Genomic DNA, 27920 nt, shown 5'->3' on the forward strand with positions numbered 1-27920 from the left:
GTCAACTTTTGGAATGGAATGGAATGGTGGCCAACTATATAATCTAGCCGCATGGATCAGAAAAGAGTTTTTCAGCCGCGGTTGAAATAAGGAAAATGTTATTCTTGGCATAATAATAGGCATAGGAACAGGTTGAATGCATTTTGACCTTGCGGCTGGGCCCAGATGTCAGAGGTCAAATGCAGAATGGACATATCATATGGACTTGGTCTGGAAAGCAGGTTTTTAGAAATGCCTAATGTTCACATGATCAATAATTCAGGAGGCTCGCTTTGCGGCCAGGATGAAACGGAGCTAGTTAAGGGTGTGGGAATAGTGGTGCAGCGGGGCACGGGGGCGGGGTCAGTTAAATGGGTCGAGTGGCATATATCGATTTAATTTAGAGTATGATAATTGCGTGACAATCAGCGACATATGGCCAGCAATTTGATGGCCTTGCCGCAGTTGCTCGCGCGGCAGCAAAGGGACAGGAACGGACGGACGCCAAGAGAAAATTGTAGCCAATTTATTTGGTCAGGCTATTTGCAAAGCTCTTCAGGAATTGTGTCCAATCAGTGCATATTTACAGCTTGACTCACAGAAAAGTCCGACAAATTAGCGATGAATGTTAAGCATCTAAGTTGGTTCACGCTAAGCCTGTTGCTGTTCCTGCGAGGCAGCGCTGCAAGCGAGCAGGATCTGGAGCAGGGACAGGATCAGCATCAGGCGGCTGAAATGACTGTGGATATGGATATGGCCACGACGCATATGATGCACTCATCAGCAACGGGCGGGCAGCTGGAAAAGTCCTTGGAGCAGGAGGAAACCAAAAGTAAACCGGAACCGGAACCAAAATCAAGCAAGGCAACGGAAACAAAGGCAATGAAACCAGAACCAGAAATGGGTGAAGCAGCGGATACCAAGTCATTGGAGCAGCAGGACACCAAAAAGAAGCTTGAAGCGGAACCAGAATTGAGCAGGCCAAAGGAAAGGAAATCAATGGAAAAGCAGGAAAAGGTAGCTGAAGAAAAGCCGGAACTAGAAGTGGACACATCCAGAAAAATAGAGTCAATGGAACAGCCGGAAACTGAAACTGAACCGAGCCCGAAAACGGAACCAGAGTCGGCAAGGCAAGCTAAGGCTGTGGAGGACCAGGAAAATCCAACTGAGCCGCCAGCCGAACCAGAGGCAATTGCATCAATGGAGCAGCAAGCGGATACAAATGAAGCCGAACCGGAAACAGAAACGAGCAAGGGAAGCGAAACTAAGGCAATGGAAGAGACGGAAATTGCAACTGAGCCGCCAGCGGAACCGGAGACGAAACTTGAACCCAGCAATGCAGCGCAGTCAGCAGAAGCCACACACTCCATGGACTATCAGGATGATGCAGCGGAGCCACATGAGGCGACCAGTCCAGAGACACCAGCTCCAACGACGCCAGCTCCAACGACGCCAGCTCCAACGACGACAGCTCCAACGACGACAGCTCCAACGATGCCAGCTCCAACGATGCCAGCTCCAACGGCAGCTGAGCCCGCAGTAAAGCAAGTGAATCTGTCGCTGCCCCTGCTGCCCAATAGCTGCTTCAGCTGCTCCAGCTATCGGAATGGCAGCTGTCTGCGGCAGCCCGCGGAGCGTCAGCAGTGCCCGCCGAATTCCAAACGCTTTGGATGCTATACGCTGTTCAAACGTAAGTGAAATAGATAAAAACAGGGAAGTTAGGCATGGTTTTGTGAGGTTGCAGGAAGAAGTTTGCTTTTAGACTAGTTTAGCTACAACTCTTAGGTCATGCTTAAAATAGAAACTTGAACAATTTTAGTAACAATTTTAAAGTTCGTTTTCTCTTAATTTCAATAAGCTTTCGCTTTAGCTAGGAAGATTTGCTGCTAGTAGGAAATGAACACGTTTGGTTCAGTGTGAGAACGCGCGACTCACAAACGAGAAGCTCCCGGTTCGAGACCTATTCGCTCAATGTAATTATTTAAGAAAAATTATTACAATTTTTTCAATTCAGATATTTTAAAATTACTTTTGATATTGCTTTATCCAACGTACCTTCGATTAATTTAATTACTATACTAAGTATCTATATCCTCGTCTAGGTGACACACAGCTGATAATGCGCGGCTGCACGGCGGACCTGACCGAGGAGGGTAATAAATATTGCCGCCAGGAAACGGAGCTCTGCAAGCTGTGCACCGGTCCGCTCTGCAACAAGGAGCTGGCTGCATTGGCCAGTGCAGCTCCGATCCTGGGCAGCTTAACCATCTGGCTTCTATGCTTTATAGCTGCGTTGGAGCAAGTCTAAAGGCAGAGCTGGAGTCGCTTTAGCTTAGCTTTTAAGCAAGTGTTGGATAATTTTGAAAGTCTTAAAGTAAAATAGCTAAACTAGAATACCCTGTAAAAATAGTTTAACAAGCATATCCCGTATCGTATACCCTCTACTGTTGTATTTCTACTATATATTACTTCAAATAGCCTCTATGAATGGTATAACAATCGGTTCAATAATCTTGTTGATATAGATAAGCAGCTAATTATCTATTATTTATTAATGATAACGAAAACCTTGCGAACAACAAGCTAATAAAGTATTTGCAATTGCTGAAAGTATTTAATAATATTATGAAACTAATATTTCATGGACAATTTGCATTTTAAACAAAGCTCAAATAACGCTATCAGCCATGATAAAATATAAAAGTAAAATTTGTATATGTTTTATTATTTATTATATTTTTTTTTATTGATTTCTCAAGCGTTGGTCCAATCTTTCCAAAAAGTTTTCTAAAGAGTTTTTTCCTTCGTTTTTTTTTGCGGTTTGCTACTAATTTGCTTTTAACGGGAAGAGTCTATAATTAATAACTAAAATGACTCACAAAACTGGCCGTGTACTGATTACATGTGCTTATGTATATATATATGTATATATAATTTTTTTTATTTGTTTGTCATAGTTAGATAGCTTTTGGTGTACGTAGAATTAGTTATGATATTGTTTTCTTTAATTTTTTTTCTTTTTTTTTTTTTTTTACAAATATTTGCTCACAACGAAGATCAGTCCGAACAGACCGAGGCCCATGTGCTGCAACGTGGCAGCTCCATTATAGGTTTTTATGTTGCATCCTTTGATGTTGCACGTCTCGCAGCGGGAGTCGTCTGCAGATGTGCACTGGAATTTCATCAGGGGAGTCGCATCAGCCAGGCAGCCGCGCACCACGACCCCATCTATAAAGATGGAAAGGTGGAAAGTTGCCTATTATATCTGTTTTCGCTATGCTTATGCATAAGTTTACACTGAAAGAATAAGTTATCTAAGCGTATCCTTTTGAGTGTATCCCTAAATCTCTGAGAGTTTCTCTGACTGTATCTCTAGGTGCATGCCTCTGAGTGTATCTTTGTGCGTATCTCGGAATGTATCTCCAAGTCTAAACCTCTAAGTGTGTTTCTGTTTCTCTGAGAGTATTCATAAATATTTCCCTGAATGTTTCCCTCAGCGTATCTCTGAGTATATCTATGAGAGTTTCTCTGACTGTATCTCTAGGTGCGTGCCTCTGAGTGTATCTTTGTGCGTATCTCGGAATGTATCTCCAAGTCTAAACCTCTTAGTGTATTCCTATATCTTTTTCATTGAGTGTAGCCCTGAATGTTTTATGTGTATCCTTTGAGTGCATCCCAACATCTCTCAGAGTATATCTGAATGTATCTGTAAGTGTATCCCTGAGTATATATATAGCTGTATCCCCAAGTGACCCCAAGAATCCCCTGAATATATCTCTAAGATTTATCCTAAATGTATCCCTGAATGTTTTACTGAGTGTAGCTCTGTGCATATCTATAAGAGTCTCTCGGAGAGTATCTCTGAGATACTCCGTGAATATATCTCTAAGAGTATTCTATTAGGTATTCCTTAATGCATCTCTGAGAGAATTTCTGAGGGTATCTTGGAGATATGCCTCCAAGTGAATCTGTGAGTATATTTCTCTAAGTCTATCTTTGCATCCCTGAATGTATCTCCATGTGTGTCTCTGAGAATTCCCCGAGTGTCTATCTTTGTTTGAATGTAGCTCCGAATGTATTTCTGAGCGTATCTCAGAAAGATACCCTTCCCTTTTGTACGTCGGAGCTTATTGCTGGGTATATTTTTTTAAGAACGTTTTACTCACTCCACTCTCCGTTGAAGCATTTCTTTGCATCCTCGCCCGTCTGACTGGCAACTGGGCACAATTCGACTCCAACTTCCGCAGAGCGACAGGGCGCATAGTTGTCGCTGCGACAGATGAGGCAACCGAAACCGGCAGCCTGAATGTTGCAGCCGGTGCCCGAGCACGATTCACAGTTGGTCGTTGTGTTGCATGCCTCGGTCAGCTCGTTGGTGCAGCCACGTGACACGGTGCCATCGTCGCCCGTTTTGGTATAGCAGCTGACTTCGGTTTCTGTGTAGACCGAAGCTGGGCAGGCCACGGCCTTATCCGCCGCCTGGCTGTCGGCGCAGGTGCTGTTGTCGCTGCACTTGATGCAGCTGCCCAGGACACTCTCGTAGGGGCGATTGTTGCAGCCGTTCTCAGTGTCGCAAAAGACGCAGCTGGCATCGGGCGTGGCGCCCGCACACTTGTTGCCGGCGGCCGCATCGTTCTGGCAGCCCCGCTGCATGGCCGTCGCGCTGCTGCCAATCATATAACACTTCTGCGCCTCCGCCTGGTAGATGCCGCACGGCATCAACACGGTCGCATTGTCCAGCGTCTGGCAGTTGGCCCCATCGCACTGATAGCACAGCCGTCGATCTGCCGGATAGATGCCCACATTGCAGTTGTCCGTGTTGCATGGACTGCAATTGCCAACTCCCGCCGCACATTCACCACAGCCCCGGGTCAAGGTGCCATTGTCCGCCAACTGATTGAGGCACTGCTGTGCGCTGGTCGAGCACAACTGCAGGGATGTGACCATCGCCGTCTGGGACGTGGCGCATTGCGGCTGGGTGCCGTCGCACTGTTTGCACACCAGATACGCATTGCAGTTGTCCGTGCTGCAGGTCAAACAGTTGGCACTTGGACAGGTTGCATCCGTGACGCAGCCGCGCGTTACAGTTCCGCTGGCATCTGTAAGGGGCATTGTAAGATTAGTCCCTTTCAATATAAGCAAGGATGTCCTCGGCATGCCGCATGTCAGCTTGTCATATATTTTGCCATATAAGAAACTACTCTTATACCGATCTTTCCTATGGCAGCCATATGATATAGTGTTCCGATGTTGATAAGATTGATATAATAATTCCCGAATTTGCTAAAGTTTACTTAATATATATAAAAAAGCTTTCTTTATCAGTATCAGAACTTTTCGACCGATCTACCCTATGGCAGCTATATTATATAGCTGTCCGATTCTGTACGTTCCACAATAGAAAGACGGATCTATGCAGAGTTTAATGATCAGCATCAAGATCTGAAATAAATATACTTTATGGCTTGGCAGATGTTCCCTTCTATGCGTCACATATTGCATGACAAAATTAAAATACCCTATACAAGACTCTTGGGCTTAAAAAGAACATTGATCATTCGTAGATTTACGCCTGCCTTGTTTCATTTTAAATAATTAGCATAAGATTTTTTTGATAATAATAATATTTTATCACAGTGTATGCTTCTGCAACGGAATTCTCACAGTGTACGATTTTGCAATGCACTTCAAATGCGAAGTCGTTTGTTTCTTAACAACGTAGCCTAATGCCCAATAATGACTGCTGGTGTATTTATTGCTATCGGCTCTTGAGCACCGTGTTCAGCTGCCCGGAGATAGGCACACCAATGAACTTAGCCCAATAAAGAAACTGGCTGAGAGACTTATCTACAACTGTTTGGCCGTGTAGTTGTGTATGTACATATGTACATATTTACATGCGTAATTCGAGTGAGTCATGGGACACCTGGCGAGAGCCTTTAGAGACTTACCTGATTTGGCAAAACACTCCGTTACGCCCTCGCCGCAGATGGTGGGCGTGGCCGAGCCCGTTGTTGTGCAACCTGGAATGAAGTTTTTTTTTTTTGTGAATAACTTTATTTACCTATTGGGCAGCCATCGGGCAGGGGTGGGCTTACTCAGTGCCTGGCAGCCGAATTGGCCAATTGCGATAAACGTGGCTATCAAAAGGCACACTCGACGGCTTCGCATGTTGCAACTAGATTAGATTTTCTTTAGTGCGTTTCTTTTATTCTCGATTATGGTAAACCTCCGTTTGCCTCGACTGCTGCTGGTTAACTGGCCCTCTGCTTATTCCAGTTAGCCGCTGGCCGTGCGGTTTCCTATCAATTTCAACACATTCGAAATTTTGTGTTATCTTCCCTTGTTCTATTTGTTCGCTCAGCTAATTTTCACTGATAACGGCGATAAAAGAATATATGGCAAGCGACAAGATTGCAACTCGAGCTTTTTCCGCAAAATCATTTTCAAAGAAATTAAAGTTCGCGCCGCACAGAACGAGAGAGAGAGAGAGCGAGAGGGAGTGTGAAAGAGAGAGCTTTATGCAGGCAGCGCATGCTGATTGCGGTTTGTGCACATGATAAAAGCCCTAGGCTTTTGAAATAATGGTTTCTTGTGCTTTTGGCCATGAGCTTTTTAAGGATTATGCAGCTTTAAGCAGCAAACAATTTAAATAAATGTGATATTAAATGAAAACAATTTGGCTAAACGTTGTCAAGCGCACTGGCAAAAAGTGTGCGAGCGTAACTTTAGTTGAGATTATATGTTATAGAGATTCTATCTGAACAATCAAATATTGTTCCGTGTCGCGCGTTCAGTAATTGTCAATTTATTGAACATTAGCTTAGAATAATTTATGAGCTCCACTTTAGACTAAGTACTTTATTGTGTTAATCGAATGTGAAGATTAGAAAAAATATTTATTTGAATCAATTTAAGACAAGAACTCTTATGAATACAATAACGATCTGGTATTTCATCCAAGCATTTTTCATCGTACTATATATACTTTCTATATATAAAGTGATTCACATAAATATATTTTCTAGCTGCAATAACTGCATTCAAGGGTACCGAGCTATTAATTTATGACGCAGATGCAATAAAGGTGCGGAGAATAGTATCATATATGTTAGGTGTTATGTGCAGAAATACAATATATCTGATTTATAATCCTCACGAGTTCGAAATGATGACTACGATTAGATAAAGTTCTGTGGAAACGCACCCATTCAAGTGATCTCATGATAATTGGCCATATATCTAAGTATTTATTTACCAAGAGCTGTGATTGCTTTGCACCGTTGCTCGATGAGCTCGGACTATACATAAATATATATATATATATATGGCTATATATTTTTCTTGGAATCAGAATCAAGTCGAACATTAAATATCGCTGTGGGTGCAAGGTTTTTGTAGCGATTCTTACACTTTAAAAAATTGGTATAAAGTAGGAAGACTATATGATATTAAAAAAAATAAGGTCGATCTTCAATAAGCTTAGCAAAAGTCCCTTTAAAATTGTCCCATAAAGATCGTTTGACTATATAATATGACTGTGATACTATATGATCCACATTGATAAAAGGGACGATTTTCAATTAGCTTAGTAAAAATCCCCTTAAAGTTGGTCCAAGATCATCTTACCTATGATTATATAGTATGTTATGACTTCAATTAAGCTTGAGCATTGAGTTAAAGTTGTCTCAAATAAAGTTGATAATAGTTTTTAGTTTAAGAAGCATTCAAATTGGATTGTTTTAAGCTAAAGATTCTTTTTAAACTGGATTCGTTTGTGCCTCGTTTTAGTAATGAGTAAAATGAGGTTTAAGGTAAAACGAAAACTGTTTTCAGTTTTCCATGTACTTAAAGCATAAATAAATTTATAGATTACGCAGAGAAAATAGAATGAGCATATGCATCAAGGTCGGGTCTACTAGATACTAATTATAAGAAATATTTGATTTAGTTTATCAGATTGCCTATTTTAATTTCCCTTTTCTGTATAAGACTTGAAGACTTTCGAATTTTTGATAAAGTAAAATTGAAAATGTCTTCCGATTGACGACCACTCTGTAGTCTATATATAGATATATATTATATGACTCATAATAAAATCAAAGAAAGCAACTAATGTTCGATTTGAGCCATTTTACCGGTTGGTTTCCATAATTTCCCTCAGTTTTTATTGCATTATCGAAATCGAATTCTTGGTTTTATCTAAAGTAAATTTTTCTATGACAAAAGACAATAAACTATTTACGATTTTTTAATTGGTTTTGATTATTATCAGCTGATATCTTTAACAATAACGCTTGTAAAATTAATACAATATTTTTGGCAAATTTTTTGATTTAATATATTTCCAGTTTTTAATTTCTCTTGAATTTCGTTACGAGTACAAATACAAATCACTTAGCGGGGAATAGGCATATATATATATAATACAGAGTAAACATTAGCACAGCTTGCGAATGCTCTAGAAGAGGCTCCTCAAGCCCAGGCCCAGCAGAAGCAGCAGCGCTGCCAAGGACATGCGCAGACTGGCGCTGCCATTGCAGTTATCCGTTTGGCAGACATCGCAGAGATCATTGACCGAATTCTGCTGCAGGTCGACCTTCTCACGCACCGCCTGGCAGCCGGATTGCCCCTCGGGTATCCAGACACAGCCGCGCTGAATCTCTGTTGGAATAGAAGAAGCAGAAAAATCACAAATCTGATACACTGTTCGTAAAGTGCATCGAACGGGTATATTGGGTTTTGAGTCATGCTCGTCCTGCTGTCTAAGTAGAGTCTTTGGGGTTGCGATATATCCGAAGATATTTGTTCAATATATATTCACAGTTTCAAATCTGGAGTACGCAAATTTGAGGGATAGATAAATGCAGATCTAGAAATTTGTTACAACAATTTTTGTCCATTAAATCTCAAACTTGAATATTTCCTAATGTCACAGTTTGTGAGTCACATTCTGGGCGTTACAGTTTGAGAGACAGCAGAAGAATAACGGATACACAAAAACTAAGAAAAAGCTCTTAAGCAAAGTATACAATACTTATTTTAAGAAAATTTATGCTTGAATTAAACATAAAATGTTTTCTTGAAGACTACCCAACTTTTATGATTGAGTAAACAGGCCTCTAATTTTGGGGTTAGATATTTTGGCATTCTTAAAATAAGAATTTTCATTCTTAAAGAAAGTTCAGCAATTTTAAAATTGAGTTTAAGATCTAACTATTAAACTAAGTACTTAAAGCTGTTTTAATACTTTAAATAGAGCATTGCGCAGTCGTTAGCACCCGACTGGAGCCTGCTCTTCCAACGCTACTCACCGCCATCCTTTTCGATGCTGTAGCAGGCCGTTGTACGGTAGTTGGTGGCGCGTCCGTTGAACTCGTAGGAGCGATAGTTGCGTATCAGCTGATCGGCCGCCTGGGCAGCCAGGGAGCGGCGAGCGCGACCGGAGCGGATGCCACCAGGCAATGCCGCCTGTTGCAGGGCTAACTGAATATTCTCCAAGTTGCCAGGATTTACGACACTTGCTGACGAGGATGTTGAAGATTCTGTGGATCCAGATGTGGTTGATTCTCCGGTCTCGGAGGATCCTGTTGAGGCTGCTGTTGAGGATTCTGTGGATCCCGAAGAGGATGGTATGGAGGATTCTGGACTTGAGGTGGAATCTGATGTGGAATCTGATGTAGAATCTGATGTGGAACCTGTTGTGGAATCTGACGTGGAATCTGATGTGGACTCGGATGTCGAATCTGATGTGGAACCGGCTGTTGAACCTGATGAGGAATCCGATGTTGAATCTGATGTGGAATCCGATGTGGACTCTGATGTCGATTCTGATGTGGAACTGGCTGTGGAACCTGGAGAGGAATCCGATGTGGAATCCGATGTGGAATCTGATGTGGAATCGGACGTGGAATCGGTTGTGGATTCTGTTGTGGATTCTGTCGTTTCTGTCGATCCTGATGGCTCTTCTGTAGTCGAGTCTGTGGTTTCAGTCGATCCTGATGGCTCTCCTGTTGTGGTTTCTGTGGTTTCCGTTGATTCGGATGGCTCTCCTGTGGTTGTGGTTTCTGAGGTGGCTTCTGTTGTGGTGTCTGATTGATCTGTCGTTGATGGTGGAGACGACTCTGTGGCTGGCGTGTCCACTGTAGGGCCTGGCGAAGTTGTGGATCCTCCCGTCGAACTACCCGACGACGTCGTCGACGTGTCCGGCAAACTCTCAGTCGTGGTATCTTCCGTTGTTAAAGTGGATGTCGTCTCATCCAAATTGCAACTAACCACCTTCGAATCATCCAGATCATCGCACTCGGATCCGATGCATTGGTAGCACTGGAGCGCATTTGCTGTAAATATTTATAAAGTAACGTAGATAAAAATGTGTTTCATACAAACAGCAAACTCGAGTCGACAATTACACTGATTGATGGATGGATCGAATGGAGGGGTGTGTGTTCTGTGTGTAATGCAGCCAACTTACGATAACATTACAAAGAATCTTTAGTTCGATTCGTTAACTTTGTGAACAAGCAGTCTGTAGGGCTTTACACTGAGAGAAAAACTACGCTCTGACTTTTGATATGATTGCTATGAATATTCCCAAATCTGCAGTTAACTCTTATTATTGCATAAAATAAATATGAGAAACATCTTAAGCAAAGTAAATAAGTCTTATTTTAAGAATATGCTTGCGTGAAAAGAGCATATAACTTCTTAGACTAAGAAAACAGACATTAAATTTTGGAATTAGTCATTTTGGAGTTCTTAAAGTAAGAAATCAAGAACTTTTAAACAAATGTTATTGAAATGGGAATTTCCTTTCCAAGGTTGGGAAATACTTTGACTACATAATACTTGCAATTTTCGCTGAGTGTAGTTGAAAAACTCGCTGTAGCTCGCCCAAATGATGCAATAGGCAAATGATAAAAAGAGTTGCTATAAATTTAAATCAATCAGAAAAATCTTGTTCATAGCTGGCAAAAATGTAACAGCATTTAAAATTCATGAATTGCAATTTAAAAATATAATAAAAAAGGCCTTCTGATAAGGTGTCCTGGTTCTGGAAAGACGATAAAAATTCATGAGGCCGGAACATTTTTGCGGCATGCGTAATTCCAAATGTGAACTAATTACAATAATGGGCATGGCCCTGGTCTGTATAATTTTTTTTGTTTTAATTTTTTGTTCTTTTCTCTGAATTGAGTACAACATGCCGATAAGGTGTGTGTGCGTGTGTGTGTGCGTGTGTGTGTGTGGCCTGGTACAACTATCGTAGTTAGTTCATATGTGAAATACATAAAACACTAAAGAAATGAAATCGATCGATCTGGTATTGTTTTTTAATTTTTTATTTGATTCCTTTTTTTTTTTTCTTCTCTTAACTTTGATTGATTGAAAGAGACGTGTTGCACTTTTTTTTTAAACGATTTTTTTTGCTCTTATTTCTTAGTCAATTCATCAAAATAATTATTTATGTTTGCTTGAAATATATTTAGATATAGTTTAATTATGCCATTTTCACATTTTCAACGAATATTGATGATTGCATAAATCTTAATTAAATTGCGCGCGTTTTGTGCGCGTTTTTAAACGCGGCCAAATGCTCACCTGGCCAAATGGCAGCGCACACGCACAGGCAAAATATGACGAGGCTTATTAAACGCATTTTCGATTTGTTATGCTTAAAAGGATATTTTTTTTTTTTTTGTTAAGGATCAGTTGAAATGGCCGCGAGATCGTTGGCTCGCGACAAGAACTGTAGACAACAGCACGGCTCGACTCTCGAATGCAAACTACCAATTAAATATATTGTTAACATGGCTTTTTTTTTATCACTTGGCAGCAGGCCCGATACTCATGGGTTGGTCGGGTCGGGCCAATGGCACTGATAAGGCGCCACAGCACAGCGCCCCGTTGGCTGCTTTTGGCCACAGTCAAAGCTCCACTTGACGAACACTTAGTACAACTTCTTTATAGCCCATTTCCTCTCTCTTGTTACTTGTTTTTCCTATAAATATCTTAATACCTGCAAGATGATTGGGCAATAGTTAAGATCTGGTTCAATTCCTGCATTTACTTTACCTTCAAGCGAACCTGGCACAGACATTGCTCCAGCGTTGTTTATTTTATTTTTGTATTATTCTGATTATTAGGAAATTAACTTATTGAGGCAGCAAGAATTCTCAATGTGAAGTTGAGGTTCCATTACCACGAACTGACCTAAGGGAAAGATTCCTCAAATGAAGCAATATATATTTTTTCCTCCTTTATGTATATTTATATCGAGTTGTGATCGGTTCGCTCTAAAGAGCTTTCACTGTGGCCATTGTGTTTTAGGACGTTGATAAAATCGACTCTGCTGCTGCTGCTGCCGCTGATAAGGAGATTGCGATTTACAGGGGTTTTTTATTTAGTGTCGCTTTTGCTATTGCTTTTAGAACGCACTTCCTCAGGATATGGTTCAATTAGGCCGTATACCTCAATAGAATGCCATGTGATAAGCAATGTGTTGAACTGGCCACTTGAAATGCTCATTCCGAAGTCTGAAAGCGGCAGTCCGTGGGTATTTACTAGATCAGCCGCTGACTTAAATGCTTAACTCTTGAGTTGGCCCATAAATGCAGTTCACACTGAAATATAGACTTCTACAGTCGTGTAATGGAATCTAATCAGTTCTATCGATTTCTAAGGCATCTAAGCCCAAGGCTATAGTCGTTTTTAATGCTTAGATACTAAGTTGGCAAACCTTCGAAAGTAGCCCGTGAAACGGTTTATGGTTACGCCACACATTGATAAACAAATGATAATATATATAGATATTAGTATATAGATATATATGTATATAGATATCAAAGACATGCGTATCGGAATTTTGTTTGTCCGTGCATATTTTGGCAAGAAATTTATTGCCTATGATTCACAGCCGTTTAACAAATAACCTTTGTCTGCTCAAAGTACACAAGCGAACTCTCTAACTGTTCCATATATTGGGCAAAAAACGTTTTAATAGCTGAACATAAAAAAAACCCTAAATAAAAACTGGGTAAATCAAGGTAAATATTTGTGTCTGATATAAGAAGATATATCCGCACATACTTTCTAATACTTATGTCTTAGATTTATACATTATCAGCTTTGCGAGTCGAGTTCTTTGAACTAAAGCCCTATTCTGATCTAGACTGAGAGATCTACAGTTCTGTGACATCACCTGTGCATTTGCAGTTAAAGTTCCCCGTTTAACACAATCTAGAAGAATGTTTTCCGCATTTATCATCGCGTAAAGCTAAGCAAATGATTTTATTTTAATGTAAATATAGATAATCCAATTTGCTTAAAAGCAAAAAAGAAAAAAAAAAACACTGCAAAAAAGCATAAAAACATCCCCCTCTTTATAATGCAATAAAATAAAATATAATGCGAAGCTTGCGATGCTTATTATAAAATATTAAAAGTAAATATTAGAATATTAATAAGAAATAAAATAAAAAATTTAAAGAAATAATTTTTGGTGAAATTTATGTATAAAAAATGCAAGCGTATTATGTTAAAAATAAATATTAAACAAAAGAAAAGAGTAAAAATTTAAGAATTGGCTAAATTTATGTGTAAATCAGCTCACTTAAGATATAATCAGAAGGAATTTAAAAAATCAAAGAATCTTAATTATTTTCTTAGATTATTAAGATGTTGCAAATGCACGACTGACCCGAGCGTAGTCGTTCTTATATATATATATATATATATATATATATATATATATATATATATATATATACATATATATTTTATCAGCCGTTCTTTCAACTTTTTTCATGTCGAACTGTCGAATTAAAAAATCTTTCATCAGCAAAACAAATAAATACTTTTATACACTTGAATTTTGCCATACGTATACGTAATATAATGTCTAATTTTAATACGAAACATTGCAACGAAGGAAAATAATTGTAATGAATGTGGACTCTTCTTTTGAGATTAGAATGGAAGTGATTCCTTCATAGTTTTTCTATAATTACGTTTCAATGTTCGTAAATCTGCTTTGTGGCTGTTAAGTAGATTTTATGTAAGTGAAATCTATGCATCAATATCAAGACAAAGTAAGCACGAGCTTATTTTTATGGTTCGTAATAAGAGATATTTTCCTAATCAAGTACACCTCTTCGAGGCGGCACACTTACAGATATAGTTTTGCAATTCACATGGGCCAAATTGTGTTCGAGTCCCTTTTTTTTAGTTCATTCAAGTCATAAGAAAATGAAAAGTCCACTCATTGCTAATGAGCGCCCCTTATCGTAGTAGAAGATAAACCATAATTAATGAACACTTTCACTCACCCTGAACGGCTTATCGCGCTCTTTTTATATATTTAAAAACTTATTCTGAAGCACCATTCAGATGGAAATTATTATCAAATCTCGCCACTTTATTGGGTAAATAAAAAAGGGGAGCTTTCATGAAGGTCGATTGTGACACACATTTGTCAGGCCAATGTAGGTCTTATCTGGTCAGTTATTTGTTTTCAATATACGTCAGTTTTAGAGGTCAGCATTTCAGTTGGTTCTTCACTTGTTTTATCTGTGGGGCACTTCTCAGAATTCCAGTTATCAACTATCTCTAGACATATCTCTAAAGGCATAGCTCTACGTTTTCCCAACTCATTCATGTATTCATATTTATGTGTATATACCAGCATATGGCCAATTGTCGGCATAATTTATGGCTCTACATTTCATAGCATGATTTATGCCTTGGTGCGCATACTTTTCGCACGCACTGTGTACGAATACAAAAAGAATCACAAGTTTTTTATTTTATAAATATTTTTTTTTTGTTTTTGCTATTAATGAAATCTTATCTTATCTTATTGTTGGAAACTTGGCCCACGTTGCTTTTGGCCGAACTGTGTTTGCCCTGGGCAAATTTACTTAGCATAGTTGGGCCTAAAAGTATGCCTCTTCCGGCTTGATTTGTTGGCACAATGCGGCGTATGCGCAATGGACCTAACATTGACCCAGTGGCCATAAAGCCAAGCGCTTCGAACCAGAACCAAGACCCAAATAATTATCGCTTGGGGACACAATGTATCGAGCTTTATCTGACTTTCTGATTTGTTGGCTTAGTCAACAATGTCTTAGTCTACCTATCCACATATCTAGCGCTGCGTTAAATATGTTATAAACAGGCTTTTCTCAGCTATCAACTATCCCATTAAGATTAACATAATTTGGATATAAAATTTATAACATGGCAGAAATCTGAAAAAAAACGCTTGCAGACTTTCGCTTTACGGCTCGAACCAGAAGCGTGTCTTCTGCTTCGGTTCGTGAACCTGTTTTTGGTCATCTATGAACCCAGTTCTTGGTTCAAATAATTTCTCTCTTATTTTAGTTTACTTTAGTTTAATATATTTACGTATTATTATTTATCTTGAATTAGTTACCTTTTAAATAAAATATAAAAGAAATATTTTTTGAATCCGGTTCGGTTTATAATCCCGACATGAATGCAGAATTATTTATATTTGCCATGATTCTGACTGATTTTTACTGCATTTAAGAAACATTTAATCTATTCATGTTAATATTATTTTTTACTATATTTGCATAAAATCAACAAAGTTGAATTGAAAATTGAGAAACTGCAAAAGAGTTTTCACATCTCGGAGAAGATCTTGAAAAATCGTTTAATGTATAAATAGTTTATAACATATCAAGTAAATTGTCTTATGCTTCACATTTGGTTAGCTTTAGTTCATATTAAGTTATATATAGGCATATATGTATATATTTCGATATTCGTGTGTGTTTGTTTGTTTGTGTGTGTGTATGTGTGTGTGTGTCGCTTACAAATTACATAAATTTTCGCATGACTTAACAAATGAGAGCAGAGGCGCTTCAAGGGCGTAGGCAGGATTTTGATAAAGGGGCTCGTGTGTCTAGGGGGGGCATAAGGGTAAGGGGGGTTTGTTGAAGTTTCTATATTGAAGCTAAGATTTTCACAAGCCCAATAGCTTAAAATTCACAAGTGTTATTTCTTCAATTAAGGCAACCCCTGCCCCAGGTGCGTCCATGTAGAACGCTTCAGTGACTGTGTGTTTGTCTGTGTGTGCATCTGTTTGTGTGTGTGTGTGTGTGTGTGTTTGTGTGTGTGTTTGTGTGTCTGTGTGTACCTTAAACAAATGAGCAATATGTACTAAATAACACCGGGCTGGAGTGGGCGACAATGGAACGGAAGACGAGTGAAGTTGGAGGTGAGCGGTAGGGGGCGTGGCTGTTGTTCACTCCTTCAATTGCGCTGCAGGAGAGCGGCGACCAGGGCAAACAGTAGTGTCGCCAACAGCGTGGACTGGAACGTGGATGTGGCACCATTGCAGGCATTCATGCTGCACGGATCACATTTGGCCAGTTTGGTTTCGTTGCTCTGGACCTGCAGCTCCTGGCAGACGGACTGTTCCGGTTCAACACGCGAGCAGCCGCGAACCGTCTGCATCGTGTTATTGACTGTGGATAGAACGGGCGGAGTTCTGATTAGTTTCTGAATCAACCGGTATCGTATCACCTGTACTCACCGGTCTTTTGCACCGTATAGCAGTGATAGCTGACGCTTGTGTCGATCAGGGCACGACGCTGGCGGATGGCCAGCTCTGTGGTTGTTGTGACAGCCGCCGAGTTGGCATCAGCTGAGCTGGGCAACAGCCGGGTGGTGTTCATCTGACGCAGCAGATCCTCGGCCGGGGGCGTGGGCATGCCGGTTGTCGTCTCCGGTGGTCCCACGGTGGCCGGCGTTGGCATTGGCGCCTCTGTGCTCTCCGTGCTCATTTCACTGGTCGAATCCGTCGCAATGGTGCTGGTCACCAGATCGCTGGTGGTGCTATCGGGGGTGGTGGTCTCGGCTGGGGTGTATTCGCTGCTGCTTGTCGGCGCCTCGTCTGTGGTGAACACTGTCGTTGTTATTGTTGTTGTTGTGCTTGTCGTGGTCACGGTTGAGGCCTCGGTGCTGCCGCCCTGATTGAAGAAGTCCGCATTGCAGGCCAGCAGCGGCGTCTCCTTGGTCACCTTTTCGCAGTCATCGCACACATAGCACATCAGATCCGCCAAACAAGCTGCAAGAGAGTTGGCCAGTATTGGGTTAGAATTGAAGCTACAAATATGCCAGTTCAACAAGTTTCATGCAAAGGCCGCCGCCTAATGAGAGTCCAAGCAGCTGCTCATGGGGAATCCTCCAGTCGTGGTCTTAAGCATACTTCATGCGGTCCGAAGCGTACAGGGTATGTTAAAGTCAATCAACATTTACTTATAAACTTGCAGATGGCATGCTAATTATGTCATTCGAGGTAGACATCTTCAAGCCCGATAAGTATATATATATATATATATATATTGTCTTGATCAACGAATAAACTGATTGAATCTTAACTTTATAAAATTTGTCGGTCGGATCGAACCCCCATATCATAAATCTGCCATTCAAAAGATATTCCATATAGATTCTTCCTTTTTCCTATAACATATTTTGGCACTTATAAGCTTCAGAATTCTGAAAAGCTCGGTCGAAGTCGGATAACTATATCATATAGTTCTTAAGAAACGAACAGTCCGGAATTGAGTACAGAGAACAGAATCTTTGACAGATTTGTAGAATTTTTGGTTTTATCTATTGAGCATGCCACTTTCTATATGGGCTTTTTTTTTACTCATGCTAAAAATATTCGTAGTTGAAGTGCATTGATTTTTTGGTATATCATTCATCATTTTTTTTTTTTTTAATTTTTTTACTTCCCAACAATTGCCAGCGCACTGACTGATATACTTATATATATATCATAAGGGTATCGTTAAGACCCTATCTCTGGTTGGGTTCAAACAATTTACAGCTTTGGTAAATATGAACAACAAGCGAGCGATAAACGATTAACGATGACAAAGCGATCGGAGCTCGACCATGTGCGGGCCATAAATCAAGGCAAACGGGCTCGTAGACTCTGTTAACGAATTTCTCGTATTATTTGCTCATTCTTTATTATTAGTTCAATGTTTGAACTGGTGCTATTATTGTGCACTCGATATCGGCAAAACCGACCACAGACAAGCTCCTCCGCCATGCAAATTATCAGCTACCTGTTGGCAATTTACCACAAACAAATAAACAAATATTTGCACCGTGCCGAGAGCAAATTTATTGAGACATTCGCGTAATTGCGTCAATTGCCTTATCAGAGCAGAGTTGGCGAGTTGGGAGCAGCGCTGCAGATTGCCAGTTGCCAGTTGCCCGGGCGGCGGATGACTCATGGGCGGACTCGCAGTGGGCGGGGCTTAGCCCATGCTCATCCAAATGTCAGTCAAATTGTCTGCTTGCTTGCTGATAAGCGTAACAAGTCGGCTGTTAGTGACTGAACAATACTCTGTTGGAAAACAGCTGACAAAAAAGGTCTCTCCACAATCGAGTGGATGACTCTAAAACTGTAACTATAACAAATCAGTGGCTTTCAAACTGCGACTTTGGAAAATATGGCTTAAAGTGATTTATTTGGTTAAACGCTTCAACACCAAGTTACATTCCATATTTGCTGGCTTTGGCTTTAAGACTGCCAAAGTGACTTTCAAACTGTGACTTGAGGGAAATCTTGTACTCTTCTGATTTGGGAGTGCAAAATACTTTTAGCCAAATGCTTAAAGAGCTCATCAGATAAGTGTCTGACAAGCCTGTCAACTTTGGCTGCAAAACTGTGCAAGTAACTTTCAAACTGTAACATAGAGAAATTTCGATATTTGTTTAGATTTGATCTTAAGAGTCGCTCTCTAGTAATCTGTCTGACGAATCTGCTGATAGCTCTAAAACTGTGATATTGATATACGAAATTTGACACTTAAATTGTCATTTCGAAAGCCAGCTAATACACCCCTTTGTAATGTATGTAAACGGGGGTATATAAATTGCTCATACGCCGCGTAGCCCATACAATTTTGTACACACACTTTTTCAGCGCAACACTCCTGCTATGATATACGATATGGTCGAGTTGCGCGATTGTTGACTTAAAAATTATTAATAAATCACATTGATTGATGGACGACCGTCCGTTGGATAGCAGGCGGAGTAGTGGGAGGAGCTGTAGCTCAAATATTTATGTGGCTTTAGTGGCACGTGATAAGCAACGCGTACGGGAATTTCTTAAATTTGTGCTTGAACTTGAGGCTTCTCTCTTTTTTTTATTGTTTGTTTTTTTTTTTTTTCTTGTATAATTGTTTGCAATAAACAATAAATTTATTCATTTGCATTGTGCATCCACGACTCGTCCAAACCAGTTTCGTTAACAAAGACTTAGCTCAACTACGTTCTTAGGGCGCACTCTGTATTATACACTAAGAAAAAACGGGGCTACAAATGGGAATTCTATAAATTCAAATCTATTATAAAAACTAAAACTACAAGAAAAGCTTTTTAATTCAAGTGCTTTTTGCTTAGATACAGTCAAGTACTTGGATATTTTGAAACTGCCAAGAAAACAAAATTTATCTCAACTTTGAGCTTGCGTACAGGTTAAGGTTTTTTTTTTCTCAGAGTGTAGACTTCCGCGAAGTTGCATATTTGTTTTACAACTCAAGTAGAGTATATTAAAATTTTTTTTTTAATTAATATGCACGCGCTCAAAGTCTTAAACCGAACAGGCCTTATAATAATTATTATAAATGGCCTGGAAATCTGACAGATCATTAAAAATTGTGCAGTCTTGGCGTTATATAATGAAAGTGTTTTTTTTTTATTTATTGTAATATATTTTAAATATTCTATAATTAGGCAATTTGAAAAACAAAAACATCTGCAAATGTTGGCCTTACGTAAATGCTTTACATTTTGCACTCAAAACAGGCGAGAATTTCAAGTTTTTTGATTTGGTGCTAAACGGCCGAGCAGGTTGTTGTTCTCGTTGTTGTTATTGTTGTTAAAAAATGTGCTAAACGACGGCTGTCATGTGTCCCATACATGTCTGTAAGTACGCTCTGAGGTAGCCAACTAAAACGCTTCGAATCGCAGCCTTTCAATTAGCAGTCGACGCAGTTTCAATGTCAATATCGAGACTAACAAACAAAATATAGCTCGAATAATGCATTTCAAATACACCAACAAATTCAAGACGCCTTTCGAAATTAGCTCTATTTTAATATATGCTTTACTTGGCAGTGGAGCTGGGCACGTGAACTATCTGTTTATCTATGGGTCGTGCTTGTGCCGATCTCTAATAATAAGTATATATTTATGTGTCTATTTTGGAATTGGTAAGAAAACTCTCCAAGGCCTATGAAAAGTATTTGAATAATTAGAAATATTTGCAAAGTTCGTGCTGAGCTCTAATAAATAAACTATCTGTCTATATATCTGTATTGATATTGGTAAGGAAAATTGGTTAATATTTAAACTATTTTTCAATTTGTTTTTGAGAATTTCGGAGTAATTGAGAATTGGGCACGTGTCGTACTCATATAAAGCTCAAATAATAGTGGTCTATTGCTCTAGAAATATTTTCTAATTTATTTTTGAGCACTTCGGAATAATTGAGATTGCGTGTCGTGTTAATTTAGAGCTCTTATGATAAATATCTATATGTCTATATTGAAATTGTTTGAAATAAATTATATTAAAAAATTATCCAATTTTAATTAATTTATATAGTTAAAAAACTCAACATAACTACCAAAATACCAAATAATTCGGTTTCGTTTAGACCTTTTTCGGAGAATCGAAGTTTAAAGTCAGATCTTGCTGGGAACCGCAATTCTAACTTATATATATTTTTTTTTTGTATTTTTCACTTTTGTACACAAACTAAATAAATAAATAACATACAAATTTAAACATTCAGCATGGTATTTTAATTTGCAAATACTTTAAAATATTTCTTGACTTTGCACAAAATGCAGCTCCATCAAGAAGTTCGCTCCTCGTAGGCATATATTATATATATGCAAATAATATATTATTAACTCTATTCTCAGACTTAATAAGTCTGCTTTCTGTCAACATTTCTGCATTTGCAAAAAAAATAAATGTGAACGTAAAAAATTGCCAACTATATTTTCGCATTATTTATGAAAGAAAAAATCAACTGCAATTGTTCTCGACTCTGATTCTCAACCAGACAGTTTTTTTCTTTGTATACATTTTTTATAATTATAGTGTTTTTTTTTTTATTGATTTGTGATTTGTTTAACAGGCACAAAAACGTTGCGATTGCAATAAATGTTAATGGGCAGAAAAAATGAATTTGCATTTTGAATATAATTCTCTTATTTTCTCTCTCTTTTCATTCTGTTTTGCATTTCACAAGCGGCACACAAATTATTTATAAATAGCAGCAAATAATTATTATTTTATCATATTATCAAATAAGTAGTTTTTTTGGTTTTTTTTTATAGATTTCGTTCCGACTTTGCTGTTGGTGCTTAACAAATCGAATTCCAGCGATCCGACACGATCCACTTTTAATACGGGCGCATCAATCTTGTATCACAATTTTGGACACTCGGACTTAGGCTAATATCTGACTTTTGAGATATCACTCGAATATCGAATAACGGTTCTGACACATTTTGGGGCACCGAAACACCTGAACTCTTACCTGGCGCGACGAGCAGCCAAATGAGGGCGCTGAACAGAATTAAATTATTACCACGACGCATTGTGATTATTATTTGTTTCTGTCTGTCTTTATAATTGTTTGAAAAAAACCCGGATATTGTATGCTTGTTATAAATCTTTGCTCGCAAGATTTATGCAAAATATATATATATTAATATATATATCGTATTTATATATCGTATTTTCAAACACGACTTCACTTGCGACCGCAGTTTACGAATTCTGGAATTTAACTGAAAATCTTGTGATTTGTTTGAGACTTTTTATAGAGTTTTATAAGCGACTTGCGCAGCGACAGCTGCGACGCTCCAGAAAGAGACAGCTAGCTGCCGAGAGAGTCAGAGCGAGAGAGAGAGACAGAGTGAGAGAGAGAGAGAGAGGGAGCGCTAACAATTGCTGCCGCGTGCGGTTAGTTAATGCGTGTGTGTGTGCGTACATTATTTTATTGATAAGAAATTAATTTATAATGCAAAACCCAAATTGCCAAAAAAGTAAAAGTTAAAAAAAAAAAGAGCTTAAGAGTAACGCAAACTCGCTCTCTCTTAAACTCTTTGGCTGAGCTCTCTTCAGCTGCAACTCTTTCAACTTATGCTTTTCCAGTTTCGAGATCGTAAACGTCAGCGCCCCGTCAGGGAATTCTTATAATAAGATAGCGAATCGGGCAGAAGATTTCCCGGCTTTGCAAATGATTCAATGCCTGGGTTTTTACAAAATACCCCAGCTGGGACTTTATATGATACACTCAGAGAAAAGCAGCCGCTTAAGAATATCAATTTGACTGGATAACTAAATTATATTGAGAAAGTCTTATATTTTTGTGCCTTCTATTTAGGAACTTCAATGTTACAAATTTTGTTCTGGTTACAATTTTGTTGTACTTGCTGTAGACATTTTTTCTGTCAGTGTACACTGCTTGAGCGACTTTTTCAATATCTTATATGCTAATTAAGCGCTTAGCACGGGTAGTTAGCTAATTCTGATTATTGTTGTTCTTGCTGAGATCAACGTCCACACCCTAATGCGACGCTCCTCTTTGGGGGTAAACATTTGTCATCCCCTGCGTGCACTTACATTTACATAATATTCGTATATTGGGATTGATGTTGATGTTGTGCGAATGTCGCATGATTAATATTACTCAATATTAAAAGCACGCAAAATCAACAAACTCGATTTCAATTCCCCATCAATTAACACAGACTTTTATTTGGTATTTACCCGGCCCATTTACACCTATTGTGCGACTTTGCAGCTGACCGCGTTGTTGCGGCAGCAAGATGTGGATTTTGAGAATCGCCGAGAAGAGCCCGCACTGCACTGCTTAGGCAAAGGGAACAACAACAAAAAATTTCCATTTGAACGCACAAAAAGGTTAACGGCATTCAATGTTAATGAAATGCGCAAAAGGCCGCAAGACTTTTGCTTGGGGCCATTTGATAAGCAAAGCCAAGGTCCCCGAAAATTCAATGTTGGCCCGGAATAACCTTGGCAGCAAGATCATTTTAATCAATTGATCAAAATATATAAGACAGAGTTCTCTTACAGGGTATTGCACTTCTTTTACAATAATAAGCTTAATAATGGGAAAGTTTGAGTAGAACAAAAGCAAATAACTTCTCAATAGTTTTAAGATTTCTAACCTCATCAATAGTTTTTATATAAATATTTTATCCAAGAAAATTAAAAAAATTTTGTATTTCTTAATATTGTAAGAGTTCTAAGATAAAAGTATGGCTAAATTTCAATTTTTGGGAAGGAAGAGCAGCAAAAGAGCTTTTAAAACAAATAAAATTAAGCATTTATTAAAATTAATATTTATATATATACATTTTTTTTTTTGAGGTTCAATCCTTAAATTTCTTCAGTTTTCAACAAAATTATGTTGGGCCAAAGACTGGGAACTGTATTTTATATGAATTTTGTAAATGGACCAGAAATGTGTGTTAGCTCAGATGTAAGGTTCTAAGGTTTGACCCTGATTCTTTTGCTGGCACCGACTATACTAGATCGTGCGTACTCGTAAATTATATGGTATATTGTGGACTCGTATGTGTATCATTGAACTGCAAGCGGTTCGTGCCAAATGGCTAGAAATCGTGTTTAGTGTCTGGCTGTTAACTGACGCATCAAAATTTTTCAGCTCAGACGCAGACACACGGTCCGCAGATAACTGACAAAAAAAATGATACAAAAACAAATGAAAATAAAATCGGAAATTTGTGGTTTTCAATTGCTGGCGACATCACGTAAATCGCCAAAAATAAAAAAGAAGACAAAACAAAAAAAAAATATATCTCACGCTGCTCTCAGAGAACTCTCTCGGCACCCAGGTCAAAGTCAGCATTTGTTAGCCTGCCGAGAACGTAATTGCGTGTGCGATTTTTGGGCGTAAATCCAACTGGCCCGGAAGTTTTAAGCCTTACAAAAATAAAACAGGGAAGCAAACAGGCCCAGCCCGTCTTTGTGTTCGCTTCATATATATATATCATATACGATATAATATACATATACTATATAATGTCATACGCGTTTAAAGCAGCCTCACAAATTTGGCAATTGCATTCGCAGCCAGTTAACAGGCTTCGATCGAGAGTGCTCGACTGGTGAATACCCTGTAGTCAACACGTCTTAACTTCAACTTCAACTGAGCTTCTCTTAAACACACTTTGCAAAATTGATACTTAATTAAATTTTGTGTGAATGAAATGAACATTTCAGAGCATCAAGACAACATATATTGGTGAGCATATTCCATAAATAAGTTGTTTCTTAATTCTTAGGGGTTACGGAAAAAGTTTTCAAGATATGAACTATTCCTGATCAATGTATGGTATACGAGAGCTGACATACAAACGCAGTCTGATAGAATATGCATCGATATGGCTATGGAGTGGAAGATGCTGTATACCCACTTGCACCCAATACAGGGTATATCAGAAGCAAACAGCTGCCCGTTGCTAAGCACAAGTTGCCTTAAATGCGATTCCGTTAAGTTGACATCACATTTCCGCAGGCAAACGGCAGATTTGTTCATCACCTAATTGAGAACTGGGCGCAATTGTTTCAGTGTCGATTTGTCTGGCTGTAAATCGCTCAATTTGCCGGCAGCGATTGCCACTTGAGGCCTAATGCTATCAGTCGATCGGCGTTGATCATCAGTTATCAGCAATAGAAATGAAGTCAGACATAATTTCTTCATTGTTTTTGGTTGTTGTTGTCATCGTTTAACTGCAGCTTATCAGCTGCTGTAATTGATTTGTCATTAGTTGAACTGTGAACGGGTAGCCCAAATGATTGGACAATTTTCCCCCTCTTATCGCGTATCACTTACCAATTGTACAATTTGGCAAAAATAGACCGGCCCGCTCACCAGCTATGGCGCGTAATTAAGATCGAAATAGACTGCGTACTGGTTCATAAATCGCGGCAGGCAATAAACCATATATATAGATATATATATATATATATGTATATTTATTATTATAGATTATATATAGTTGTTATCAATTACAGATCCACGCCGAAGACAACACGGCCAGCAGCGTCATAGCCAGCGCCGTGCGGCCTGATAAACGGCAGCTGCCGGATCCGCTGCTCCATATGGGTACATTGCAGCCATTCCATTCGCATAGGTTGCAGCCAACCACATTCCAGCCATTAAACAGGGTATTGCAGGCGTCCGTCTGATTGTCATCCGTGACAATCATGCAGCCACGATTTGTTATTTCCGTGCCGTTAACTGCCCAGAATATAAGAGTCCAAGTGTAAATGTAAAGCGAAAATGTTAGGTTATTTTAAGAAATATTTATCAGACTAATTAATATATTTATTATCATTTTATTATTCGTATGACTAGATATAATATGCGCTACAATTTTTTTTAATAAATGCACGCTAAACACAAAACTATTTCTTTTATTTAACATTGGAATTCAGTTTTTCACCTATATTCCGTTCGTGTGCGTGAATTCGCACAGAATTCGCTAAAAGCATGATTGCGTAACTGATCATCATCCTTTTATTTAGATATTTGAAAGTATATTTATTTTGATTTTGGATAGTAAAACCAAAAGAGGACCCCTATTTTGCGCCCCTTTTGGTGAAATTCTTTATACTCTCTGACGTCATACGGTGAAACATTTTGTTTAAATACTCTCAGTCAACAGAAACAGTTTTTCATAAACAATTTCCCAGCGATAAAATGCGACTTGTTCTGGCTTACATCGTCATGGAATTATTTGTAAAGTCGACAATTAAGAACAAAGCTGTTTTGAGAATTTGGCTTACGCAAACTAAAGAGTTAGTTCTGGTAAACAGCTCGGAGAATGCAATTGAAAGAGGTTAGTTAAAAAGAGCAAAACGTTCTCAATCAAGGTAAAATTTAGAACATTTCTGATTAAATAAAAATGTTTCCGGAAAATAATATTTTGTTTTTAGCTTAAAGAAAAACGCTTTAAAAGGGTCTTTGAAAATAAGCAAATAGTTTGCAAAAGAAAGAAAAAATCGTTTATAACTTTCACAAGGCTGTGCCTTAACCATCAATCATCAATCAGTCTTCAATAAGTCTTCAATCAGTCTTTAGTCACCCCTTAATCCGTCCTTAATAAGTCTTTAATAAATTTTCAATCCGTCTTTAAAAAGTCTTCAAACAAATTCAATCAGACAATCAATCGGTCTTCAGTCAGTCTTCAATCAGTCTTCAATCAGTCTTCAATCAGTCTTCAGTCAGTCTCCAATCCGTCCTTAATCAGTGTTCAATAGTTCTTCAATCAGTCTTTAATAAGTTTTCAATCAGTCTTCAATCAGCTTTCAATCAGTCTTAGATCAGTTTTAAATCAGTCTTCAATCAGCCATTCAGTCTTATATAGATAGAGTTTTGGGTATTTGCACTTACGTCTTAGACTAGCAAAATAACAAACGGCCCTCTGCGTGTCCAGGCTCTGGCGACCGACGCTGCGCCGTCGTCGCTCATCATAATCCTCTTCTTCCTCTTCGTCCTCGGCTGTTTCGCTGTCGCCAACAACGGCTCCGGCTCCGGCTCCGGTGGCGGCGGCTGGCATGGCAGCAGCGGTTCCAGCTGCTGCTGCTGGTGCTGAAGCAGCTGCTGTGCCCGAGGCCCCATTCGCGCCTAATCCTACGCCAGCAGCTCCGCCTGCGGCACCTGTTGCACCTGCTGCAGGCTTATTGTTGGCAGCGGGCATTATGCCCAAAGTGGATGGTGCTGCAGATTCTTCCTCATCGCTCTCATAATCCTCCTCAGTCTCACTTTCGGAACCGGGCTTGGGAGGAAACTGAGTTTGTGTTGGAGCGGACGCGGAAGCTGGAGCGGGCGCATTAGCAGCTGCAGCCGGTTTGGGCGGATTGGTTGCTGGAGCTGCTGGGCTGGAAGCAGGCGCTGGATTTGGGTTTGGACTCGGACTCGATGCAGCTGGCAGGCCAGTTCCAGCCGGCTGTTGCTGCGACTCCGTGGACGGTACACTGCATACTTCCAGCTCCGACAAATGGGAATGCTCATCGCAATCCTCGCACTTGTAGCAGCTCAGCGCTGTAAAATAGGTAATGCATATTTAAGAGTTCGACTTTCGGTTCCACGTTGCGGGGTCAATAAATTAGTTCAGCTACCAGCTTCAGCCAGGAGCTATTGCCTCCACGCACCTGAACTGCCAGCACAGTAAGCCGCCAGCAGCTGCCACAGAATCAACAGCAACATTGAACGCATATCTTTTAACGAAATGTAGCTTATAAATATTTATCTCGAGGATAAATGTAATTTGAATTATTTAGGAGAACTGCGGCCGAAGCTACCGAAAATTTAAATAGAACTGCCAGCATTGATATCGACACGTCGTCGTCGTCGGTTGGCTGCTGTCTTTCGGCTGACTCAATCAAATTTTTTCCAGCGGCTATCTTCACAATGCGAGGGCGAAAATAATTTGCGGTACTGCTGAAACATGTCGCACTGTGCTGGATGACAAGATGACGCCTCGATAGCATCGCCAAAAAGAGTTTCAAATTAAACGCACGGTTTGGTATGGTGCCCGTGCGGGGCGATGGTTGGGTGGGTGGTTGGATGGTTGCATCTAACATGAGTAATGGGAATATTATCGCTGATTGACAACGACAACATAGGAAGCCAAAAAGTCACGAGCAACAGGCAACTGTGCTACACTGTTATACTACCCATGAAAACAATCGTGTATTTCAACTTGTTTTTATAGTTGTTTCAATTGGGAGTGCCCGACTGATAAATGCCCTGTAGCCAGTTCTGTATAATCGTAAAAGAGTACTTACCTTTGTTATACTGATATGAG

The 27920-nt window shown here is 39.3% G+C and overlaps 5 protein-coding genes across 5 annotated transcripts; 1 reads left to right on the forward strand and 4 right to left on the reverse strand.

Moving 5' to 3' along the window:
• The first annotated feature begins 419 nt into the window (after positions 1–419).
• LOC6627766 (neurofilament medium polypeptide) lies at positions 420–2693 on the forward strand. Its single transcript, XM_002052619.4, has 2 exons — positions 420–1669; positions 2082–2693. The coding sequence occupies exons 1-2, from the start codon at positions 601–603 to the stop codon at positions 2285–2287; spliced, it is 1275 nt and encodes a 424-aa protein (XP_002052655.1). The 5' UTR covers positions 420–600; the 3' UTR covers positions 2288–2693.
• Positions 2694–2945: 252 nt separating this feature from the next.
• LOC6627765 (major surface-labeled trophozoite antigen 417) lies at positions 2946–6239 on the reverse strand. Its single transcript, XM_002052618.4, has 4 exons — positions 6078–6239; positions 5931–6002; positions 4146–5078; positions 2946–3207 (listed from the first exon to the last, which is right to left on the reverse strand). Exons 1-4 carry the CDS (start codon positions 6148–6150, stop codon positions 3011–3013), a joined length of 1275 nt encoding a protein of 424 aa, XP_002052654.1. The 5' UTR covers positions 6151–6239; the 3' UTR covers positions 2946–3010.
• A 2049-nt stretch (positions 6240–8288) lies between these two features.
• Mur29B (Mucin related 29B) lies at positions 8289–11756 on the reverse strand. Its single transcript, XM_002052617.4, has 3 exons — positions 11581–11756; positions 9294–10319; positions 8289–8643 (listed from the first exon to the last, which is right to left on the reverse strand). The coding sequence occupies exons 1-3, from the start codon at positions 11636–11638 to the stop codon at positions 8441–8443; spliced, it is 1287 nt and encodes a 428-aa protein (XP_002052653.1). The 5' UTR covers positions 11639–11756; the 3' UTR covers positions 8289–8440.
• A 4142-nt stretch (positions 11757–15898) lies between these two features.
• On the reverse strand, positions 15899–21832 carry LOC6627763 (salivary glue protein Sgs-3). The gene is made up of 3 exons (XM_002052616.4): positions 21590–21832; positions 16541–17074; positions 15899–16472 (listed from the first exon to the last, which is right to left on the reverse strand). Exons 1-3 carry the CDS (start codon positions 21648–21650, stop codon positions 16258–16260), a joined length of 810 nt encoding a protein of 269 aa, XP_002052652.1. The 5' UTR covers positions 21651–21832; the 3' UTR covers positions 15899–16257.
• Positions 21833–25078: 3246 nt separating this feature from the next.
• Positions 25079–27492, reverse strand: LOC6627762 (myristoylated alanine-rich C-kinase substrate). Its single transcript, XM_002052615.4, has 3 exons — positions 27265–27492; positions 26504–27154; positions 25079–25348 (listed from the first exon to the last, which is right to left on the reverse strand). The coding sequence occupies exons 1-3, from the start codon at positions 27326–27328 to the stop codon at positions 25113–25115; spliced, it is 951 nt and encodes a 316-aa protein (XP_002052651.2). The 5' UTR covers positions 27329–27492; the 3' UTR covers positions 25079–25112.
• Positions 27493–27920: the final 428 nt, after the last annotated feature.

Source organism: Drosophila virilis, chromosome 4 (assembly GCF_030788295.1).
Source record: "Drosophila virilis strain 15010-1051.87 chromosome 4, Dvir_AGI_RSII-ME, whole genome shotgun sequence".
NCBI lineage: Eukaryota > Metazoa > Arthropoda > Insecta > Diptera > Drosophilidae > Drosophila > Drosophila virilis.

What these genes read in the sequence shown, in the direction of transcription:
- Mur29B (XM_002052617.4), bottom strand. Translation starts at nt 11,638, where the DNA reads ATGCGTTTAATAAGCCTCGTCATATTTTGCCTGTGCGTGTGCGCTGCC. An exon ending in GTGCGCTGCCATTTGGCCAG is followed by an intron (nt 10,320 to 11,580) that starts GTGAGCATTTGG and finishes AAATATTTACAG; the next exon opens with CAAATGCGCTCCAGTGCTAC. An exon ending in CAGCATCGAAAAGGATGGCG is followed by an intron (nt 8,644 to 9,293) that starts GTGAGTAGCGTT and finishes CTATTCCAACAG; the next exon opens with AGATTCAGCGCGGCTGTGTC.
- LOC6627763 (XM_002052616.4), bottom strand. Translation starts at nt 21,650, where the DNA reads ATGCGTCGTGGTAATAATTTAATTCTGTTCAGCGCCCTCATTTGGCTG. An exon ending in TTGGCTGCTCGTCGCGCCAG is followed by an intron (nt 17,075 to 21,589) that starts GTAAGAGTTCAG and finishes ACTCTCTTGCAG; the next exon opens with CTTGTTTGGCGGATCTGATG. An exon ending in CTATACGGTGCAAAAGACCG is followed by an intron (nt 16,473 to 16,540) that starts GTGAGTACAGGT and finishes TTCTATCCACAG; the next exon opens with TCAATAACACGATGCAGACG.
- LOC6627766 (XM_002052619.4), top strand. Translation starts at nt 601, where the DNA reads ATGAATGTTAAGCATCTAAGTTGGTTCACGCTAAGCCTGTTGCTGTTC. An exon ending in ATGCTATACGCTGTTCAAAC is followed by an intron (nt 1,670 to 2,081) that starts GTAAGTGAAATA and finishes ATCCTCGTCTAG; the next exon opens with GTGACACACAGCTGATAATG.
- LOC6627762 (XM_002052615.4), bottom strand. Translation starts at nt 27,328, where the DNA reads ATGCGTTCAATGTTGCTGTTGATTCTGTGGCAGCTGCTGGCGGCTTAC. An exon ending in TTACTGTGCTGGCAGTTCAG is followed by an intron (nt 27,155 to 27,264) that starts GTGCGTGGAGGC and finishes CCTATTTTACAG; the next exon opens with CGCTGAGCTGCTACAAGTGC. An exon ending in TTATTTTGCTAGTCTAAGAC is followed by an intron (nt 25,349 to 26,503) that starts GTAAGTGCAAAT and finishes TATTCTGGGCAG; the next exon opens with TTAACGGCACGGAAATAACA.
- LOC6627765 (XM_002052618.4), bottom strand. Translation starts at nt 6,150, where the DNA reads ATGCGAAGCCGTCGAGTGTGCCTTTTGATAGCCACGTTTATCGCAATT. An exon ending in ATTCGGCTGCCAGGCACTGA is followed by an intron (nt 6,003 to 6,077) that starts GTAAGCCCACCC and finishes ACTTCATTCCAG; the next exon opens with GTTGCACAACAACGGGCTCG. An exon ending in GGAGTGTTTTGCCAAATCAG is followed by an intron (nt 5,079 to 5,930) that starts GTAAGTCTCTAA and finishes TGCCCCTTACAG; the next exon opens with ATGCCAGCGGAACTGTAACG.